The sequence below is a fragment of the Typha latifolia genome, chromosome 3 (genome assembly GCF_019914945.1).
Source record: "Typha latifolia isolate L0001 chromosome 3, TyphaL0001v2, whole genome shotgun sequence".
NCBI classification, from domain to species: Eukaryota; Viridiplantae; Streptophyta; class Magnoliopsida; order Poales; family Typhaceae; genus Typha; species Typha latifolia.
Window position 1 is genome coordinate 6299243 of NC_133088.1, and position 24181 is coordinate 6323423.

The 24181-nt window shown below is 34.6% G+C and overlaps 1 protein-coding gene across 3 annotated transcripts in view; it reads right to left on the reverse strand.

Annotated features, from left to right (window-relative positions):
• The window catches only part of LOC140784784 (uncharacterized), a 45618-nt gene that overhangs the window by 10897 nt on the left and 10540 nt on the right, over positions 1–24181 (reverse strand). For all 3 annotated transcript variants that reach the window (XM_073132334.1, XM_073132336.1, XM_073132335.1), the window contains exons 5-10: positions 20383–20458; positions 15221–15298; positions 9423–9508; positions 7760–7833; positions 6751–6796; positions 3113–3222 (exon numbers count right to left, since the gene is read on the reverse strand). In XM_073132334.1, coding sequence (XP_072988435.1) covers positions 3113–3222; positions 6751–6796; positions 7760–7833; positions 9423–9508; positions 15221–15298; positions 20383–20458 — 470 coding nt within the window. The remainder of the gene's footprint in view (positions 1–3112; positions 3223–6750; positions 6797–7759; positions 7834–9422; positions 9509–15220; positions 15299–20382; positions 20459–24181) is intronic.

Genomic DNA, 24181 nt, shown 5'->3' on the forward strand with positions numbered 1-24181 from the left:
GATAATAAAATTATTTAATTGAATCATAACTCACTTCTTTATCGCATAGGATTTGTTTATGAATATCGGGCTCAACCTTGCTGATTACCTTTCTAAGCCCCAACAAGACTTCACTATCATTATTGACATTTTTAGATAATTGAAATCTTGGATTAAGAAAATACACGGTAGAAATTTAAAATTTGTAATCATTCAAATTTTTAAATATTCATAAATAAAAGTAAATTAAAACTTAAAACTTAAAAGCATGCTTACCAGCAGCGTGTATATCTCTATGTAGTTGTTTGTTTCATCTAGAATCAATTATCTTCCACCACTTCCTATAACTTTGGCCCACATTTTTTTATTGATTCTTTAGCTATGTCCATTGCCTTATATAAGAAACCCATCTCAGACTTGTCATCACTGTTTACAAGTCTTAATACTTTGGCAAGAGGCTCAAATACTACAGTGACAATTGTAATATTATTCTAAAATGTATTTCCAAGAGCCATATTTTTCAAAGTTTCACCTAAAGATTTATCTTTAGGTTTCATATTCTTAATTTTCATAGACCACTCCTGTGATGTAAACATCCGCATAATATCATCCTTGTAGCGCATGATGCTCTCCAAGGCTAAAAAGTGAGTAGCAAATCTAGTGACGTTGGGTCTGATGATCTCCCTACCACCAGTCATCTGCCTGAGTAAATTAAGAACCCAACCATGGTTATATATAAAATTTGTTAACCTCTGACCTTCACATATGACCATGTCAATTTCAGACTCTTTTGCAATATCCTCTAACATCAGATCAATACAATGTGCATCACATGGCGTCCAATATAAATGAGGTCTTTTAATAATCAGTAAATTTCCAACAGATTTATAATTTGCCCCATTATCAGTAACCACTTGGACTACTCTTTTTTCACTGATTTCTTGTACCACCTCATCCATCAACTGACAAATATAATCTGTATTTTTGAAATAAGTAGTAACATCCACAGACTTCAAAAATATTGTCCCCATGCCAGAGTACACTAAGAAATTAATTATATTTTTCTTTTGTTTTGTGTACTCCACTCATCACACATCAGTGTATAACCAAATTCATCCCAATACCGTTTAAATGTCTCAATATAAGTATGAAGTTCATCTACCTCTGAGTCAAGCTATTTAGTAGCAATATCATTTGAACTAGGAGGGGAACAACCAGGCCCTACTAATTGTATAGCATCCACTATAGTGTGATAGTAAGGCCTATCAGCTACATTGAAAGGAATATGGTTGTAGAAAAAAAATTTAGAGATAGCTCTACCAATGTATTTCTTTACATTTTTAATTCCTTTGAGAGCTGTCTTGATGGAAGTCTGTATACAACCCCTTTTTTTCTGAAGATATGTATCCATTGGTCCAATATTTTCAGACTCTGTTGTAACACCAGGAGTCCTATGGGTAGAACTGCTGCCCCCATATTCTCTCTCTCCTCGTATATTAACTGATCTAGATCTCTAAAAGTTACCACTAGTGCTTCTTCTCATCTCTTCCTCTTCTCTATGCATATTTCTGTTCTCTTTCATTGCCCTCCTCATTTGTTTCTCCTCCTCATCCTCCTCACTTTGCTCACCGCTATCATCATCAATGTGTATAGGATTATGCATCAATTCTTCATGAATCATTGACTCTCTTTGTTATGCAGATTGTTTATCCTTCTTTTTGCCAATTAAATGAGCCAACATCTGCTTTCTAACTTCCAAAGACACTTGAGTGCAAGTTGCTACATTTCCTTGTCTTCAAGCTAAATGTTCTTTCAAATGGCTGACATCACCACTCATTTCCTTTCCACACCAGTTACATTTAATGCGTCTTTTATCTTGCTCAACAGTGCTATAATGTTGCCACCCAATATCGGTATCATATGACTTCTCTTTTGGAGCCATTGATATTTTAACTCTACAACTAAAAAACATAAACAAAAATCAAAATAAAATATAAAATAATTTAAAATTTATGAGGCATAACTGCATAAGCAGCACCGGGTGCTGCTGCTGCTGTGCTGAGAAGCAACAACAGCAGTCTGCTGGCAGAGAAGTCTCTGCTGCAAGTCGTGCTGCTGCAGCAATTGCTAGTGCGCAGCAGCACCTGCTGCAGCAATTGTTGGGCACAATGAAAAAAAAAAAACTAAAAAAAAACTTACCCAAGGTTATCGGAGATCAAGGTCGTCGAATCTTCGTCGGAGAACGTCACCGGAGGTCAAGGTCACCGGAGAGACGAAGATCTACTTACTACTCAGTTGCCGGTGAGAAAGAGAGTAAGAGATCCGTGAGAAAGAGAGAAAGAAAGAAAAGAGAAAGAAAGAAAAGAGAGAGAGGAAAAGAGAGAAAAGGGAGAGAGGCAGGTGGGGGGTGGGGACATCTTCCCACCGGCTGATCCCGACCGAAACGGATCGGGTTTCGGCCAAAACTCCAGCCGAAACCAGCAAACCGACTAGTTTCGGCTGGGATCGGGATCAGCTAGGGCCAGATCCGTTTCAGCCAATCCCACTCAAGATCGGCCGAAACTGGAAACCTTGATTAATTTATATCAAGTTACTATCTCAAGTTCTATAGGGCTACATGGCTGGTCATAATTTTGTTTTGGGTTAGGACAATATTCTAAAATTGGAATTCAGGTGCAGTGTGCACATTTGATTCTTTTAGTGCGAGATGTCATATTTAAAACAGAGTTAATTCTAGCTAGGGAAGGTCATGGCCTAGGGTGAGGTTATATCATAGACAACACATTCAAACAAAAGAATGTCACTTTAGTTTAGTGAAAAGAACAGGGACAGGACACAAAATTTAATAGTAAACTGGATATCAACTAAGACATCATGAGAAAAGAAAAAGTTAAAATAAAAAAAAAGACTCAAAGTGCAGTAACAATGACATAAAGGCCAATGTAAACATTTTCACTTGCAGCACTCATAACAATGGTAAGAATTGTTATGTAAGAGAACCACGCCATTTAAATATGTTACTTAGGATTTGCTGTAGGAAAATCTTTAGATATATATATATTGAAAATGTACGTCGTAAATGTTCTAAACTATAGATATAAAAGGATTTATAAGGTACTTATAAATTTCATACTTGAGGTATTGACAGAGCATCCGTTTGGGCCAGAGGTTGATTCTACCATGCATTGGAATTAAAACATGTGGTGAGAGATCCAAGAACTTGTATGTAGTATCAAAGTAGTCCTGCACAAGCAGATACATATTATTAGGAAATTCTTATAAAAATGCCCTTAAAAGATAAAAATAATCAATTACCTTGAAAGGGAAGGATTCGACGGAAGAAATCAAGAGAAAAAAAGTTAGAAATATGCATGTTAACTCACCAACTATTCTAAAAGCTTAAGCTGATATGGCACAATGGTTTTTTTTATATACTTCTAATACTCCCTCTCTTATTGCTGAGCCCAAGATATTTTAATAGGTCCAAAATTGGATTTGAGTTGAACGGGTGAAGGTTTTATATATAAGACATATAGGCCTAGTGGGATTCAAACTCTAAATCTCCTACTCTTATATAATATTAATTCACCAACTACTCTAAAAACTTAAGCTATTAAAAATATGTGGTTTTCATATTTTATATTCTGACACTCCTCCTCACTTCTAAAGTTAAGGCGTTTCTTATAAGTCCAAGAAGTGTACTTTAATTAAATAGGTGGAGGTTTTCCTATTTAACTGACAAAGTAGGTTTGATGGAATTCAAACTCAGTACCATGTTAATTCAGTAACTATTCTAAAAGTTTAAGCTAATAGAGAATAGTAATTAAATTCTTCTATACTTTGATAGAGGGGGATGGAAAGGTTGGACAATAGACATATCTCCCAACCAAACGGATAAGTTCTTATTCCTCTATTAACAAAGAAAGAACTTTCAAACATGCTTAAGACTATCTCTTGTGATTCAGAGAGCACTTGGCTATATATAACTCTTGGTTCCAGGATGGTACCTTTTCATTCTATTTCACTATATATAACTCAGCGAGAAGAATGCTTTTTGTAGACTTAGACATGGATTTTGTATGAACCAATAGATTGTGACAAGTCATTACTACTAGCAATGACATCCTTTCCATGTCTCTTTCCCTTGTTTGATTTTACTCACCAAATGGATCCCAGTGCGTACCTATTACTTTGGTCATTGACAATCATCAAAGAGTGGGCCATTCACTATTCAAGCTAAAAACAAGTGGCATAGGATTTACTTTACCACACTCAGCAGACTCCAACATTAAAGCCATAATGCATGCCTGTAGTTTTGAAGCTCATCTTGACCATGACATAATCTTTTGTTAGTAGGCTTCTTAATTTTTGCAAGATCATACAGATTGATCATTCAGGAAAAGAATTAGTCATACATAATTGTGATGTTTTAAATCTCCTTGCTTCCTATAAATCTTGACAAAATCAATACCAACACTATAGTGCAAAAAAATGAGTCCAACAACTAAAGGGATGACTGGTCAATTGGATTATACGAGAGAAATGAACAAGCAAGTCATGGCCTCATCTTCTTTCTTTGGTGAATTGTCCAACCGAATTAACTCATATTGGTACATGATCCATTATACAAATACACCAAAGAGCTTCCTAGTTGAACTTTATTTGTAATGGAGGGCTACTCAAGCAGCCCTTCCTGATCACTGTGTTCATTCAGTGGACTTTTTCACCACCTTTTTCAATTACAAGGTCCAGTCAGTATCTCTGTGCCATGCTGCAACATATATGCTTAATGTCGAACGGCTTAGGCTGCACTGGGTCTTTGTGGCAGCCATGAATACATAGTTTCTGGTCAAGGGACAAAGATGTGTGTAATGTGTACTGTGTAGTTCCAACAACTAACTAGCTCATCATACAAAGGTATCTAATATTGTACTTGTTCAGACCATTCAGCCCAATGATCAGAATTTCTTCGAATTTGTCCTGCATTTAGCCAAGGCTAGAGCAAAAACCAAATTGGAGAAGAATATGGTCCTTGGGTTCCCTTTATTGGAACTATTTACTGTTTATTTTGGTTTCTAATAGGTCATGTGCTCTTTTACCTTAAGAAATTATACAGTTACCTCATGGGGAGTTACCCCAATCGTTTCATATATGGATCAAATCTCTCTTATTTTCTCTTGACAATAATAAATAACAATATGTTATAAGCATACACAAGTAAATTGTTTTATCCTTGTTTTCCAAGATTTACCATGTTGATGCATCCGTGCTGTATTGTAATCCATATCTCATATGCATGTTCATGTTCCTAGCATCTGTTGTCATATCTCAAATTCAATTATCCATATCAGTGTTTCTTAGTGTCAGACATGCTATGGGCCTGAAAAAGTGTTCCGTAAGATTAATTTGTTTCCTCTACAATAACAGTGAAAGATGTTGGTTAAGTGGCTATGTTTCATTCAAGAAATTGCTGGGGAAAAGAAGAACTAACCCTTGATTTAGATTGTACCACCTATGGTTCAAAGTTGTTATTTCACTTTTGGTTGGTTTCAGTTTTTACCGGTGGAAAAAAATGAAATATTTGAGTCAAAATAGATCAGTTTCGACCAAGAGTTGTCAAAGTGAAGCCGAAACAGCAATTTTTCTTATTCCAGCCTTGGACAATTAGTTTTGAGTCTTTTGACCTTAATTTTTGAATGTCTCAGTCAGAACTGTTTTGTGTTGGTCAAATCATCAAACATGATACCACCTAAAGCCTATCATGCTTGAGTACAAAGGATTTAGATAAGTACTATTTGTTGCTAAATCTATAGTTCAAAGTAATATACTTCTATTTTGTGCTTCACAGTATTCTAATTGGATTTTAAGTTTTTAATTACATTTCTATAATCAAACTGAGAGAAGCTACTGGAAAATGTATGAAATTTGGCTCAGTTTTTCTTGAGCTTACTAATAACTAAAGGACAAGAATATGCTTTACTAGATAAGGGTCAACATACAAACAAGGTTAGCTTAACATGAAAATTGCACATTTGGCTCATTAGGCTTGGGAGATTTCCAAGGACCAATTTGCTAAAAGCGAAGTCCTAAAGGAGCATCTAGAGCTTGAAATCAAAATTCAGGTTGAATGGGCTGCTTTCTGGCTTTCTGCAACACTAATATATGAAAAATAGTATTTTATAAATTTTGCAAGCCATGTAAATAAGCAGTCTAGCACTGTGCATCTAAGATAAGGACATTCTTTTCAAGGTAATTAAGGCTGGAAGACTTTAAAGTATCTAATGGTAATATACAGAGAGGAATGCAGAACAATTTTCTTGTAGTTAATGAATTACTTGATAAACAAATGGAAAAGGCAAACCACATTTAATATGAAAGCACCAGGAGATGCAATAGAAAACAAAGTAGTGGCATATTTGGCCATTATGTTGTATAGAGGACAATTAATCAGTTGGAAATCTCAACTTCTAGATGTTCTAACTTAACTATGAAATGGTTGAACTCATGAGCTGATTTTTTTATTAATTTTTAATTTTATATTATGTCTCTCGTAGAAAGTAACTAATAAGATACTAAATGGCATGAAGTAAATGCTCTCGATATATTGCTATATCAGGAAGTCCCAAAGAAAGCAGAAGCAAGGATTAGTTGGAGTACATGATGAAATAATATGACAGGAAGATAAATACCACCAGCCATGTGATATATCTAGCTCCAAGTAACTCATTTTATTTCTGAAACAATGATCTTGAGATAGTAAGACAAGACTACCTTCATATTTCCGCCAGCTGTAGAGTCCAAGACAGCACTCCCATGACTGCAAAGTAGGAAACCTTTCAGTCTTATATGGTAGAAAAAACTTAAACATGTGATAATAAGAAAATTAAAATAGAATATCCATCAAACAACATAATATTACTGATAAAAGTTGGTAATTAGAGAGGTATAACAATAGTTCTTACTTGTTATATGTATATTCATAATTTTGAAGAAACAAAGGAAACCAAAGTTGGAAGTTAGAGAGGACGGCCGCCCTTAGTCCCATCCAAATGGAGTTCTAGAACAACTTTGCTGAATTTGAATTCTACTCACTTCTACTTGATTTCTTTGCACAATCCAATCTTCTATGACCAATGTGACTTGGCTACACACTCAAATCTAATTTGTACAACTCTTATTGATGCGGACATCACTGATAGGACGCGATGGCGTGTGTACCAGCACAGGAGGCGCCGACAGTTGATGATCCCTCCTATAGGGATCTGGTTCTAATTTTAATTTATTTAGGATGTCTTTTATTTTTTTTCTATGTAGGGTGTTTTTTTACTTAATTTTATTGTAGGTCTATATATAGACCCGTTATATTTTCTTTGGAGGTTAATAAAAGTTTATGTAATTTTGTTCTCTAAAGAATTTTGGTATGAAACCATTTCTTAGGGTGGAGGTGTGAAACCCCATTCCTTTCCTTCTTATTTTTCTCTTTCATCTTTCTCCACCACGTTTTGCATCACTTATACGTGTGATTTTATCCACCAATTCGCCGTTACAAAATAATTGCCTTCACTTCTACAATAAAATTGACCAAACTTAAACAATTAGTTATCTCTGCAGGTATCTGTGCAAAAGCCAAGAGTGTTAAAGGGGCATCTATCTGAAAACCAAGGGTTTTGACACAACTATCAACTTTAGAGGGGTCTATACACAAATAAGAGATCTTTAGAAGGGTAGGCATGCAGGCAAAACCATGTAAACACTTGAATGATAGGATCAAGAGTCTTACCCTACACAATGGTCTCCGACAATAAGCGAGTTTGTACTGGCATGAAGCAAAGCAAGATGACCATCCGTGTGGCCCTAAGGTTATATAAAATGTGTTGTAAGTACTTGAGAAACAGCATTAAAAATCTGTCCATCAAAAATATGAGAATGAGCTAATGATGAATAGATTGCATCTGTGTTTGTCTGGAAGATATTGATGAGCCAGTAAATTACTTTGAACGAAGATAAAAAAATTAATAGAGAGAAATGACGAAATCTACATTGAAGAGATTAAAGTCATTCAAATATAACTTTTATCTATTACAAATATTCGTTTAGGACACCCAAACAACATATCTAAATTCTCTAAAGAACATAGTCGGCTACTGAGAAAAGACTCAAATGTACAATAAAAGAGGACTTTTTTTTAAAATATTTTGAGATGAAGAGATACTGTGAAATGTGAATGACCTTTAACAAATCTTGTGAATCTACATATTTTTATTTTGTAATATTTTCCAGAGAAAATGATTGAGTAACTTCCATCACTGCTTAATCTCAAAAAGGAATAAAAAACTAAATATTGGTAAGCATAATTAATTTGGAATAATTTTTAAGAAGATGAACAAACACAAAGCCAAGTAATTGACTTGTGGATCTGATGCAGGAGGTGGTAAAAAGAAGTTGGACAGAGATACATCTCAAGTCCTACTTAAATGAGACTCCAAGCCTTTAATTTTAATGAGATTTCTCTAGATTCTTAGAATGAGTCTTAATTTTAATGAGATTTCTCTATAGATTTCTCTACTTAAATGAGTCTTCTGTTTCCTATTAAGATTACGACTAGTCTACAGAACTAAAAACTATAGAGAAGGCTGTAGTCCATAGTCTGCTACAGAACTAAAAACTATAAATAAGGCTGTAGTCCAATGTTGGAAGGGGAATCTATTGCTGAATAAAATTTATAAGAATATTCTATGGCTCTTTTGCATCTAAATTGATGCATTAAGTGCTATCAGAAGTTGAGTGTTTGACCAAAATATTACTAAAATATAAAATATTTACCAAACTAGTTCAATGTTCAAACTATTTCCCAAACTAGTACTACAGCAAAATTGCTGTCTTAGACAGTGATTTTTAATTTTTGTAATACACTGGAAACTGTTAGAAAAATTGTTGTTTTAGACAACGAAATTTTTTTCACCATTGTTTTTATATAAATCACTTTCAGAGAAAGAGATTTCTTCTAAAAGCGATTTATATAGAGGAAATGATTAAAAATTGCTGTCTAAGACAGCGATTTTACTATAGTATTAGTTTGAAAAATAGTTTGAACAATATTGTATTTTAGAGAATAATATTTTGTACGGTAGTAATATTTTGGTCAAAAACTCATCAAAAGTTCCCCCTGGTCCAATTTTTCAATGATTCAATCTCAATGGCAAAATAGCAGATCAGAGAAATATATCATTTTCGATGGTGATCCTGGGCTTGATGCTTAGTGGGATGTGTTTAAAAAACAAGCGAAACAAAAGAACCATCTATACTTTTGTGTCTTTTGATATACCATTTGAGTGAAAATGTCATTTGGCTGCATTAGATTAGATAAATGCAACAGCTCCTTTGAACATCATACTTTTATAAAGTCAGATAGTCACGATCAGCTAAGATGTGCTACATCATACCGGAGCAGAAATAACTTCCAATTGTTGCCCACCTATACATATCTTCTCGCTGCCAGATATACAGATATATCCAAGAGACCAATTTCCTGCAATATTATACCAGTATTTAAAGGATGAAAGAGTGGAATTCAAAGCATGTTACCTACAGTATCAAGTGATTTTTCCCTATGTCAATGATGAGAAATGATTTTACCCTCCAAATTTTATATTCTAACAATAATGTACAACAGTCAGTTATAAATAATAATGACATGAATAAAGAGACTTAAGAGAGTCAGATAGGTTGAGTATGACTTTTTAAGAAAAATCTACTATTGTTAGGTTTTATTTATACTAATTGGCAAAATTGTGTTTCAAAATATAATTTTTATTTATATAATGTGTCTAGTTTTTATACATGAATATATGCACAAAGTATGACAAGTTATGAGATGTTTGATGAAAAATATTAAAGTGAAAGATTGGTTTTGAAATTAAAATTGCTCAAAACGATTCTAAAATCGTTATTGAAGTGCTCAAACAGTATCATAACGATTGTAGTATGAAAAAATATACAAAGTCACTTGAATGAGATCACTCTGCATTCAACTGTCCACTCTATCGTTCAAACACACCCTAGAAAATGTTCAAAGATATAGAGAAGCATTTTTGGCTTTTCGAACACACCCTGGCAGTCGTTCAAAGATACAAAGACTCAAGTCAAACCATTCGAATGAGGTGAACTTGCGTTCGAATGGAATCGTGAATCTTTATAAAATATGCTATTTTTCTAAATCATCTTTTTGCCTTATCTATAAGAGATATACACCTAATCTCGAGACAGTATTTATCTTATCTCTAAGAGAATCGATAGAGAATGTTTGAAAAAGTATTCTATCTTATCTCTAAAAAGTACATAAAGAGGTTTAATCTAACTCTATAGAATGCAGTCAATCGTTATTTTGAGATCATCTTTCGGAGACCATTAGAGATTACTTCTCAACTTTAGACAGAATGTCCTGAATCGCTCTCATCTATATGCATCTATATCAGATCTAGAAGATTGGTTTTCATGATTCGTTTTAGTTCAAGTTTGCATCTGTGGTTTTTCACTCGATTTGGAGATTTTCACATAAAAAGTTGTGTTTTCAATTATTATTTTCATGCTTTATTTTTTCATATATTATTACCGATAGCGTGTGATAGATCTCATCCCCTATGACGTTTATTACATTTTTTTTCAATTATAGCATACCTAATAATTTATGTAAGTTCGTTTTTTCAATTAATATTAGAGCAGACTCTCTTATCTTAGAGAGAGATCTTTTAGGAGATGAATATTTTGAGAGTTATTGATACCCCTGCCATGTTAGATAGATCCAAAGATTCATATTAGAAAGATAAGATGCATGCTTTTCATGAGGTCAATTATATTAATCCTGACTTGATGAGGGTTTTATGAAAATTATTAAGAATTTTTTTAAACTTCTAAATATGGCTCCGACAAAAAGCTAAGAACTAAATATTATAAGGGAGTAATTCAATGTTGTGAGCCTTGGTTATGCGCATATTGCTCAAGAGTGCTCAAATTGCAAGAAAAAGTACAAGACTATGAATAATGGTTTATAATTTTTTGGAATAATACTAAATAAATCTAGGAATGATGGTTTGTAATTCGATCAAAGAAATTATTTTGCTTCACTGCCTCCTTGTCATCTTCTAATAGTTCTTGTGAGATGTCAAATATAAGAAAGAAAAATAAAAGTAATTCCGATGATAACAATGGGATGGACATCTAAGTCATCGATGATGCAATATATAAAGAATCCTACAAGATGAAAAAGGCTAATCTAAAACTTTTACGAATGCTCAAGATGACTCAAGAAGAAAAAGCCAAGATGATGGAGCATCATACGGATATGTTGAAAGTCATGGAGCATCTCAAAGAGGAAAATTTAAAGCTCAAAAAAACATTAGATAACACTCTTTTAAACTCAAAACTCTTAAATTTCTAAAAATTCTTCCTTATGAGATAAAATTAAATTTTTAGAGGTTAATGTGCATGAGCAAATTATTCTTAAAAAGAGTTTGCTTGAAAAGGTGAAGCGTCTTGATGATGAGTTGTATAATGCTAAGATTGCACTTGACAACTATAAGGTCCAAAAATTTGAATCAACTTCTTAGATCACAAAGGAAGAGAGAAAAGAAGGCTAGGATATGATGTTAAAGGATCAAATATCTCTTCTCCAAAAGTGCGACGTAATGTATATTCTTCTTCTTTTGTTAAATCATCTTATCATTACATTAACACTTCTCAACATGGATGGCCGTGCCAACCAGCACGGGGCATGCCGGCGGCATACCGGCACGTGGCACCCCTCCTAATAGCTTTGCCATTGACCTCGTCATCCAGCTCGCCGTCGCCATTGCCATCGCCATCGTTGCTCGCCTTCGCCGTCGCCGCTGATCTAAATCCGCAACTTATGTTTTAACCGATAAACTCTCTCTCTCTCTCTCTCTCTCTCTCTCTCTCTCTCTCTCTCTCTCTCTCTCTCTCTCTCTCTCTTTCTTCCCCTCTCTCGGGCTAGGGCACCCAACGCAAGCTCGAGTGATGGCGAGCGGCGAAGGTGTTACCTTTTTCTCTCCTTTTCTTATGACACGACCAGCAAGTGTCGCTGCACGTGCCGGCCAGCGGTCGGCACAATCCATGCCTGTGGCACAGCCATCGTTACTTCTCATATTGATTCTAAGACAATATTAAGATATATAATGAGAAGTATAATGTGAATGTTAAAACATATACGAATGGGTCTAAGGGTAGGATTTATATTCTTGTTATCATTGTGGAGTTCAAGAACACATTAGGCCATATTGTAATTCTTTACAAAAATCTAAACATGTTTTTTTATTATGGGATGAAAACTGAACAAGTTTGGATTAGGAAATAAGACCTTTCGGCAACCCTTCGGAGTGGTGCTATTGAGTAATTCGTTAGTCGAATATACTATCTATCGAGAGTTTGGTTGCTTATTTATATTCTCTAGCTATATGCTTTGTATATAAATCTAATTTTTTTAGTTTTAGATTATTCTTTTAATTGGTTGACCATTTGTGTGATTCTGAATACTTTTAGGTTTCATTATTTTGGGTTTCTAATTTTCATTTTTGCTTTGGATTATAGTTTGCTTCACTTATAGTCAGAAAGACTCTAATGACATAAAGTCGTCTTATTATAGAGTTAACATTTGGTATATTATCTCTAAGTGTCTTTACTTACTCTTGGATATCTTTCATTACCTTCTATGCACATCCATTATACTTATTACGGTTCAATCTTTGTCCAAGCATTATCTCATTAGGTATTCTTTAAATATTTCACTCATTAGGTTGACATTGATTGTTTAACCTTTTGACTTATTTCATTCATTCATTAGGTATTGTTTGTTAAAAGAGCAATGAAAAGGGCTACCTTGTGATTAGTGTGAAAATTATCATAAAAGTGTCCAGTTTGACACCGTGCACCTTTATATCATTCATAAATCATCTATATTTTCAACAATGTTTTCAAAATCGGAAAAGGCGGCCTTTCGGTATGGCGCTCACATAAGGCGGGCTGCCATCTCACTTTCTCAATCGAACAGATCGAATGTCCTTTTTTTAAAATCTGTTTTAATCCGTTAATCAGTTATGATAGGCAATTAGACAAAATGACAAGTCAAAAGTCGACTAAATTAATTATCTGTTGAAGAATAAATGCTTACAAAGTTGTAAATCAGTAATTATCTATTAATCACTTAATCCATTGAAATATTTTAATCTGTTAAATGTTAATCACTTAGTAACTAGTCTATTAGTTTGTTTGTCAATAATTACACATAAGTATGTAATGTATATTATATATGTTTATTTATTTATTTTTATTTTTTTCTATTAAAAATGCTAAACCGCCTTGTCACCCGCCTTGTCGCCCGCCTTCCACCTAGGCACTAGGCGGTGGGGTGATCGCCCGCCACCCGCGGCCGCCTTTCAAAACATTGATTTTCAATATAATACATTGTAAGAAAATGGCTATCTAACTCGTGTGTGAAAGCAGTCATTATACCAAAATGGTTATTTGATATAAAAAATTAGTGGAAAAAATAGAAAATAATAGAAAATAAAAAAAGTTTTTGAATTGAAAGGAGAGATTCTGAACTAAGTTTAGTTTGACTCAGTTTAGTTTCTCCTTTTAACGTTTGATGTCTTAAAATTGTCTTATATTTTCATCTATGAAGCATGGACATGGGGCACGAATACAGGGTATTGACACAACACAATACGGACACTGCGACATAGCAAATTTTAAAAAAATAGGACACGAACACGACATAGGACACGACGAAATAAATAAATAAAATAATATATAATTATTGATACATCTAAAACAAAAGTTTGCAAGTTAGTATCGTAAAATACATATATATCAAGCTATAAGAACTAAGAAATATCATTCAAAGAACTAAGAAGTATACATCAAGCTATAAGAACTAAGAAGTATACATCAAACTATAAGAACTAAAAAGTATACATTAAGCTATAAGAACTAAGAAGTATACATCAAACTATAAGAACTAATTTAGAAATAAGACTACATTAAAACTATATTAGTATAGAAATATGTATTAGAAGATTAACAAATTTAACAGACTTTTATATCACAGTATCAAAGATTACAATATCAAATTAAGCATTAAAGCAAATATCACCGTATCTACCTATCACATTATCAGTTTATCACACTAATTAGAATTAATGTATAAACAACAGAAATTTAAATTAAGCCCTATCGGTATTAAAAAAAAGGAAAAAATGAAAGGCTTTAAAGGAGAGGTCTGCTTGTGGGGACGAAGGGAGGGAGAGAGAGAGGTCTGCTTGCGGGGAGAGAGGGAAAGAGAGAGAGAGGTCTGCTTACGGGGAGGAAGAGAAGGAGAGAGAGCGAGAGGTTATCAAGACATTATAGCGAATTACTATAGCCAATTATCAAAACATTATAATTGGATATGTTCCTTTGACAATTTTAGGTGATCAAATCACTAAATCTATAATATACTGATGTAAATATTTGTACATCTATTTCCTCTTGACTTTATAATGAGTCTGCTTTTTTTTATAAATTAATTTGAAATTCTTGAGCGCATCAACCAAAAATACTTGAATATAATATGTAAACTCAAATGTTAAATTTTTTAATTTGTGAATCGTTTGAATTTGAATACTTGAAAATTGAATTTGAGACTTACAATATTTTTGTGTATTTCTAAAACTTATTGGATGAAAAGTGATGTAAAATAGGCTATGATTTTGAGTGGGAGCATGGGTCTTTGAATGATTACATGAATCAAATACAATATCGGGTAACATTTTTTTCATGTTTTAGTATTTTCTCCTTGTATTGATTGCATTTTTTGTTAATTTATGACAAAAAGTCATTGTTAATCATTTGGGTTTGGTTTTGCTATGAATTGCTTAATTTATTTTTATATCCTCACATGCGTTTCGCTTAGTATGAGTGTTGAAGTTATGCAGAATAATTTATAACAAAAGAAAACTTGTACTATGCATTATTAGGATGTATACATTGTTATGTAGACACTTTTATATTTTGCTACAAATTGCCAAAGGGGGGAGGGAGAATTGTTAGGTTTTATTTGTACTCATGCAATTAACAAATTATGTTTTAATATATAATTTTTATTTATGTAATGTGTCTAGATTTTATATATAAATATATGCACAACTCATGACAAGTTATGAAATGTTTAAAGGATAATCAACAATACCTTTATCGATACGGTTCATGGTTCTTTCATGTGCCAAAAGAATAGCATCGGGGTTGTATTTCTGGACAACTAAAAGGCCTGAAAAGCAACAAAACGGTGTAAGGAGATATCAAGTGAAAAAATGAGCTAATATGAAGCAAAAATAATTCAGCAAAATATAGAGTATGTCCTTTTTCTCAAAGAGTACATTAGTACAAGTAACCTAGTAAACCAACTTGAGTTTTATCAGCCCGCAGGTGAGTACTAAGCTGACTATTACTAGCCTCCAATTAGGCAAATGAAACTTTTAGAGCTGCACTTGGGCTGGAAAATATTACGGTCTTTTAACCTGTGACAAGCCAGTTTATAAAATTATAGAACTGCAGAAGAATGATATTGAATTTGGTTCCTCTCTGGGTCAGTCTGGACCAGGTATGACCTATTGCATCTCCAACCAAAGCCAGGTCCAAGACAACCTAAACCCATCTACAGCCTGACATTAGTTTGTAACATTGTCTGACTAGCTTATTAGAGACCCATTTTATTTGCAGAAATAAATTTTCGTAGAAATTGATATAAACATGCACATTCAACTTGGTCACATACCATCAAGGATAAAAAAATTGTGCTAGACAATATCATATTGAAGAAGTACTATCTGAAAGGTATATCTTTTTATACTTATTATCAAAAAAGGAGGAGCATAAGATTATATCATACTATCTGATGTGAACCGGGTTAGGTCGGACCACATTATTGGGGATATTGAGCTCAATAAATCGAATCTATTTATCTTATCTGCTTATATGATTTAGAGAGAGTTCTAGTAGATTAGAATTTTTTTAATTATTTAAGTCTAGTTAGGTTAAGTTTTGTGCAATTTCGGAAAAATATTTAGAAAATATTCATCAAATGTCCAAATATGATAAAACCATTCGGTAAGCTTGGAGAAGTCGTAATCTAAAACTTTCATATTCAAAGTTTCCTCGAATTTGGACTCTTTCTCCAGCGAAACGAAGAACTAATCCGAGAAAGATAAGAAAAACTGATTTAGCTAATTCATATTTATCTCTAATGTTAGCCCTTAATACAAATTCTAGTAAAAGTCAGTTTAGGATTACCCTTTATATATATGTAGAGTGAAGCCCTAGTTTTAATCAATCAATCAATTAAGGAAGGATTATTGGCTTAAGCCTCTGGTCGCCCTATCTCCTCCCTCTCATCTTAGCCGACAGCCACAACTCCTCCCTCTTCCTTCACCAATTGACGCAACCTCTTTCGTTGGCAAGGTTTTGTTCAACCCCTAAGCTTTCTTGTCTGCTGCACCACCCTTATCCCTAAAGGCCGACCTCATCTCTCTCATCTTCTCTTCCTCTCGATTAGCGTAGAATATATTCTAACCTTCATCCACTATTTGGTCAATATCTTAAAATCTAATTAGTCAAACCGTGAGATCTTAAATCCTTTGAAAATCTCTCTTCAAGAGCAACAACATATTCAAAGTTCCATCCTCAAATCTGTCCAAAAATATTACAAATCGGATCAAGCCAGTTCGTATCACTTTCTTGGACGTTTTGAACAGTATTGATTTGTTTCACAAAAACCAAAGGCATACCTTTCATTTCTTTCATGGTTCAATGAGCATTTAGGTCATTTGAGATTGGGTCAAGGCCAAAGTTTCATATGGTTATATTTGGCAGTTTCATCCATTTACCATAGGACATCAGAATCCCAACTCCCATACAAGCCTTTTATTTAAGACAACTAGAAATAAGTAGGAAAAACATTTTTCACCTATAGATCTAGTCATCCATACTTAATCACAAACTAATTGCACAATCATGCTTCTACATACAAGGAACTCAAGTATCACTTATATTGAGAATGAAGTTGGCGGACGTCTTTTAGCAGAGGAGAGTAGAGGCAATAGTGATGGTAGAGCTGAGCAAGGGAAGGCTGTAATAATTCGAAAACAAAATAAATAAATCACCTCCTTCCCTCTCATAATTGTTACAAGAGGAGGGGTTAACTGGCCAAACCCTACGCAAAATAGTTGAGGGAAAATCCTGATTAAACCCCCTAGATTTTTCCCTTTATAAAACCCTAGCCCTCCTCCCATGTAGTCATAACTCATAAACTCTCACCCGGGGAACCGTTTGTGAATCCTCTTCTCCCCTCAAAATTAATTTCACTTCTATCAAGACTATAGAATGTTATTACTGGACCTTGGATTTCATCATAGTGATTCACAAGCTGATGACTTTTGTTGACACCACACCAGACCAAGAAGCTTCACGCCAATAGCTTTGTGTTGTCGGTGCCTTATGGGAGGGCCCTTGTGGCCTAGATCACTGAGGTAGTGATCCTCATGGTCGTTGGTCATGGAATCTTGGGTTCATCGTCGACCACTTCTACCAAAAAGTCTCTCCCTCTTTCATTCTTCCCTCGATCTCTATACTTTTCGGTGTAGTGCCATTGCCATTCTTCGACCGTTGGAGGGTGATGGAAGCGGTGGTTGGTTTGCATGAGCAGCCGGTTGGGCCAAATGGGGCCCAACCTATTGTTTTGATTTGAGTGAGCTACAGGCTGGAGGCAGCACAACTCATTACGATTTTGGGTTTGGGTCTTGACTCAACCCAACTGGGTATAGCTGGCCGATCAGACCAAAGGGGCCCAACCCGAATTATTGAATTTAATGAGCTGTGCCTAGCCCACAACCCAACCCAAGTCTCTAGGCTTCAAATCCGCCTAAATTTAATTACTTTTAATTCAAAAATTATGTTCTTGCTTAACAATTGTTAAATTGAGGCATAAATGTTTCTTGATAAAGGTGACAATTTTTCTTGTACTTTCATTTATTGATTTGAGTTATTTCATGATTCACTTAGTTGTACTCTACCTTATAGTTTGCAAAAATATGTGCATACTTCTTGTCATAAAGTATTATTTTCTCTGTGCAAATAGCATTCTTCGCAATATATTATTATTTCTGCATTTTTATTCTTCGTGCATTTTAATCCTTCATACAAAAGTTTAAATATATCGATCATGTGCATCTAACCAACGAGGGTCATTTCGATGGTGCATGGCATCTAGCACGGGGTGTGCTAGTAGCTCACCCCTATGCTGAGCTGTGCGGACCCGTGCCGGTCCCATGTCACTCCGATATGGGTACAGACCTATGCCTACTGGCACGAGTTGCATGAGGTTCGAAATAGATTGTATTGATACAATATGGATTCATTAGAGTAGTAAATCTAAAATATCTTATGAGGCTTTTTTTATCATGTGATAAACATAATATGTCATGTAGAGCCCATTATTTTTAAATTTTTTTATTTTCACCAATCATCATCAATCATTTTCAGTTATTTTTTAACAAATATGATACATTATGTAGAGTCCAATTTTTTTAACTTTTTTTTACTTTTATCCATCATCATCAATCAACTTCAGGTATCATGAGATGCGCTCACAGAATAATATGAGTTCATCATCATCATTACCATCATAACAATCATACCCACTAAAGTCATAACACCCTTATTATACTCTATATCCACAGTCTTCATATGTTTATAGTGTGTCTATGTTGGTGTCATATTTAGTATCCATATTACATCATATAAGAATTGCAAAATTCATATTTATATGAAAATCATGTGAGATGTTACAACAAACAATACTATCAGTGGATGGATTTTGAAAATTATCGATAATATTTAACACAAACATTCTCATGTTATTATTGTGCCTAAAAATGAAGTTGTGTTATTACACATAATGAAATATGAGCATGTTATTAGTTTGTTACTCGTATTATTATTAGTTGTGCTTTATTATTCATACAATGAGTATTGCTTGGTTTTCTGTCATATATTGTCTATGTATTACATATTGTTGAACTTTGGATTTCAAAATCATGCTTTGTAGATTATAATTTTCACTTGCAATTATATCTATATAGAGTGGGTTCATTCACTTAGCTAAAATTATTAGCTCATAAAAGTTTTTTAACATTTTTAAATCGATGTGGCAAATGAACGTGGTTTTCCAAGACTCTTTTACCTCCAATTAGGTCCTTGGTTTTTCTTTTGGTTGCATTAGTTGTCTGGGTCATTTTGGAGGCATTGGTCGCCTAATATTGAGCTTCTTTCTTACCTTTGGAGTTTCTATTACTAATGGACTTAAGTAATTGATATATATTTGGTTTTTTATATGTTGGATTTAGGAATTTAATGTTAAGGATTCATGTATCTTAAATTCATTAAGGTACATAGTCGATCATGATTTTGAATTTGGGTCGTGACAAAGACGATGATATGGAGAGAGGAGAGAACAAAGAGGGGTTAGAGGAGAAGATAGCCAACCATAGAGTGCTCGAGTTGTTGTTAGATAGTTGAGGGAAGTGGTTGAGATCATTACGGGTTTAGGGTTTTTGGGTGATGAATGTCGGGTAGTGCAGTCTAACAAAAGACCTAGAGAGTTGTGATTGCTTCAATTATGGATTTTGGTCCATCATTGTTGATTCAATTAGTAAGTGGATTAAGTAGCAAATCAACCCTAATCATTTCAGATAAAATCCTGCAAAACTATTGCTTTGATTACCAAACATACAACAAAAAGGAACGCATGCTTATTCTACCGGTCAATAATCCTAAATTGCGTACATGCTTATTCTACAGGTCAATAATCCTAAATTGCGTAGTTTCTAGTTTGTACCACAATGGAAGAAAGTTTTTCCCTAACATAACTGTAATGTAGTTTCAAAGCAGTATGGAATTGCTTCAATGACAATCCTAGATTGCGTACTTTCTAGTTTGGGAAGTGTATTTTGCACACACAAAAGGAGCAAACTCCATGTCAACAATAAATGATTGTACTACAAAAAGTCATTAGAATGGTTAATATGACGAGAAAAAACTAGAGGAAAGAAGAATAATTCTTGTTGATATATTAATAGCTAGATAAGCATATGCAGAAAAATCAGGATCCCAAATGTGTAATACGTAGTTATAAATTGATATCATCAAGAAAACTTCTAGAATTGATATGCATGTTAAACACTTAGAATGCAAGAACTCCAGGCAAACAATAAGGAAATAAGTCTTCATGCAAGAATTCTTCATGTAATTCACAAACTTATAAAATGAAATAAGGTAGTGGAGAACGACAAATCATACCATCAACATGGTCATAGTGGTGATGAGTAATAAATATCACTAACTTTCTTGGGAGAGAAGTGACAACCTCTGCCAGCTGATAAAAATTTCAGAATAGAGTTTTGTTAATTAGTGAAAAACGGAGAAGGAATGAACTTCAGATACCCTTCCTGAAAACTGAAAGCATTGCAAAAATATGTGCATACTTCTTGTCTTAAAGTATTATTTTCTCTGTGCAAATAGCATTCTTCGCAATATATTATTATTTCTGCATTTTTATTCTTCGTGCATTTTAATCCTTCATACAAAAGTTTAAATATATCGATCATGTGCATCTAACCAACGAGGGTCATTTCGATGGTGCATGGCATCTAGCACAGGGTGTGCTAGTAGCTCACCCCCATGCTGAGCTGTGCGAACCCGTGCCGGTCCCATGTCACTCCAATATGGGTACAGACCTATGCCTACTGGCACGAGTTGCATGAGGTAACTGGAGCTGCAATTTAGGATGTAGAATGGAATATGATCGGCAAGAGATGGACTTGTAGTTGGAAAGCATAGGAACTCATCATTAAAATTTATTTATTGATGATGAGATATCGAAGGAAAATGAAGAGTGACTGAAGGGAGACAAACAAAAACCAAGATTCTGTTCAACAATTGATGCAGGCATCAATGCTCCATTTTGTTCTATTATGGTTCTTAAGGTCCAATTGTTATGTTTCTCTCTGAATGGAATTTAAATGTCATTCAAATGGTTTTGATGAGCTAATTAGTTATTATTTTTTCCTGATTTGTGTCAGCGTTGGTTGGCAAATTAGGCTGGTCAATTTTTTTTTTACTCGAGACATGGATTGTCCTGTCAAGTAATATATAAATTGGAGACTGTTCTTTTAGATTTGATACCATTTTAATAATATTTCAAAAAAATATAGCACTTTCAAACTATTTACCATCTCTCTCTTTATCATTTGCCATATCATCATCTTCCCCACCCCTCCTCATCTCTCCTCATTTTCTCTCCCCTTGCTCACTCAACCAAAAGTACTCATCATCTCTATTCCACGCAACCAAAGCACTCTTTCTCTCAATCCTAGTCAATTATTTTCCTCCATTCACGTTCTTTCTCTTCTGTAAATTCATACATACCTCCAAGGATTGCCATGCCTATGGTATGCCCCAAGATAGGACTGCTACATACCAGCCCCATGCAAGAGAGGGAGAGAAATAGAGGAGAGAGGGAGAGGGAGACTAACCATGCCACTGATACAGTTCCATCAGTCTGAGCCATGTCAGGGGTGAGACATTGGGTTTAGCACTCGAAGCCAATCCAGAAAATGCAATAAAGACCCTTGACTTCTATTATTTGGTTTCAGCTTTGCATTTACTTATTTAAGTTGTAATTCAAATTGGACCCTACAGTCTAATCATTTAGTTTCTGCTCCCATGTACTTATTAGGTTAGACGGACCTGAGCTCATCAAGCTAGGCTGATTGGATTCTAATTTGGTAGCTTACTATAAATACTTGCAATGCTCACCTAATTGAACTATCTTGGATTAATCAAATTGTTAAGATCGTCTTCTTCCTCCCATGTTCGACTAGACCAAGCTTAGCCGACCCTAGCACCACCTAGGGCTAACCACCGCTACCTGCCTCTCGTCCCGGAGAGACGGCCCTTACTCCTTTTTGTCACGTTCTATGGACAAACCCTAACCTTCTATTGCCGCCAGCTCCACCATGATTGCAACACCACCAAGGCCGACCACCACCACCATCATCCACTATAGTACATTCATACCCTCACCCTCGATCTACCAAACTTCCAAATCTCAAGACATTCTAATCGTCGGATCTTAAGATCTCGCTGTCTCAAATATCTGCAATAAACTCGGCTTTCACCACGAATGTCGAAACTCGGATCCGAAGATATATGCAGACTCTCCTTAATCTCAAGAGTTGGAATATATCTTTAGATTGCTAAACGATACGTGATCCTAACGGCCACAAAGCCTCCACCATCAATGATTCTCCTCATCAAGCCGTGGTTGTCGCTCTCTCCTCACTGTTGTGCCCATGCCTGATGCAAATCTAGTATGAAGGTAATGTTTTGGAGAACAATCGACCCAAACAAGTAACTAAAGTAAAATATAGTAAGCAATAACTGATAAGAAGTTAATTGATTAAAAGGATCACTATTAGATGGAAGGAGAGAAAACCACTCAGATAAGACAGTAACTTCCTCAACTCTCAAATAGGTATGTGGATAGTAGAAAGGCCTATAATATGTTGTAAGGAAAGATTGTAGAGTTTAGGTTTACCAATAAATGGAATAGTAGTGCTTTTACTTTGAAACCAAATCCTCTTTACGTCCGGGCACCCAAAGATTCTTTTTCACTACTGGAATCTTCTGGGCAGTAGCAATAACCAACGAAAAATGTAGAGATTGAAGGAGAGAGGTTTAGAGAGAAAATAGAAGAGATTAGAGAAGAATCTTAAGACAGAGTAGGAGAAAGGGAGAGAGGGAGAGAGAGAGAGAGAGAGAGAAGAAGAAGAAGAAGAAGAAGACCATAGGGGAGAAAGTGAGATCTCAAAATAATCTGAGAGAGAGAGAGAGAAGAAGAAGAAGAAGAAGAAGACCATAGGGGAGAAAGTGAGATCTCAAAATAATCTTGTTCCAACTTGTCCTTGTTTCTCATGCAATAACCCTTAAATAGGTTAACAATTTTGATTCTAGCTGATTCTAATAGAAACTTATTTTCTATTAGGACTCTAATTGATTATCTTCCTAAATTGACTGACCCAATTTAGGTAATAAATCAATGTGGACATCCCCCACATATAAGCTTACCATAACTATCAATTGAGATTCTAATAGGATCCTAATTGATTAAACCTTACCTAAATTGATTAACCCAATTTAGGTAATAACTCAATACGGACATCCCCCGTATATAGGCTACCATATCTATTAATTGACTAATTTAATTGATTATTTGAATTAAAATCAACAATTAGACCAAAATTGGACTCAAGCAATTTTATTTTGGTCAAATTGAAGATGATGCCCACATCAATGCCCTAGCAAGAGATAGAGAAGACAAAGTGAATCTTTCCATTTTTCACTTGAAAAGCCTGTCATCTTCTCCATCTCTTGCTAGGGAATAGTTGGCGATGAGGAGAGAGGTGGATGAGTGGTGTGAGGTGGGTTGGTGTTGGAGAGGAAAAGGTGACGAGATAGGAGAAAAGAAATGATTTTGTTGTAGTAGGATAGAAGAGATGAAGAAAAAGGGAGGCAAAGGTAGGGAAGATGATGGTATGGCAAAGATGTATGAGGTAGCAAATGGCAAGGAGAGAGAAAACCTAGATTTTTAAATAGTTTAGAAGTGCTATTATTTAAATATATATATATACTAAATAATATTAAATGTAAAAAAGTGGTCTAGATGTGGTAATTTTAGACGTGAACTTGGGTTTAGGCTAAAGATCAAGTAAAGGAACAAGATCCACTAGATGATAGCGTCACAAACCTATTATTTGACAGTGTGCATTTTGTTTTGAAAATGTTATGTCACTGCTTAGGACGATCTTGCTTTTGAAGCATATAATAATTATAGAACCACTAGAGAAACATCTACGTCCTCATATTTTACATGAGCTCCCCATCTTCTTCCTCTTGAGCATCTTCATATTGCTCTTTTCTGACCAAACCACCATTGACACTGAGATTGACTGGTTGTCTCTTAGGGCATTGATTTGAACAATGTACTACTTTTCCACATCATTGACACTTCCTAGGATTTGTAGCGATATATGGTTTG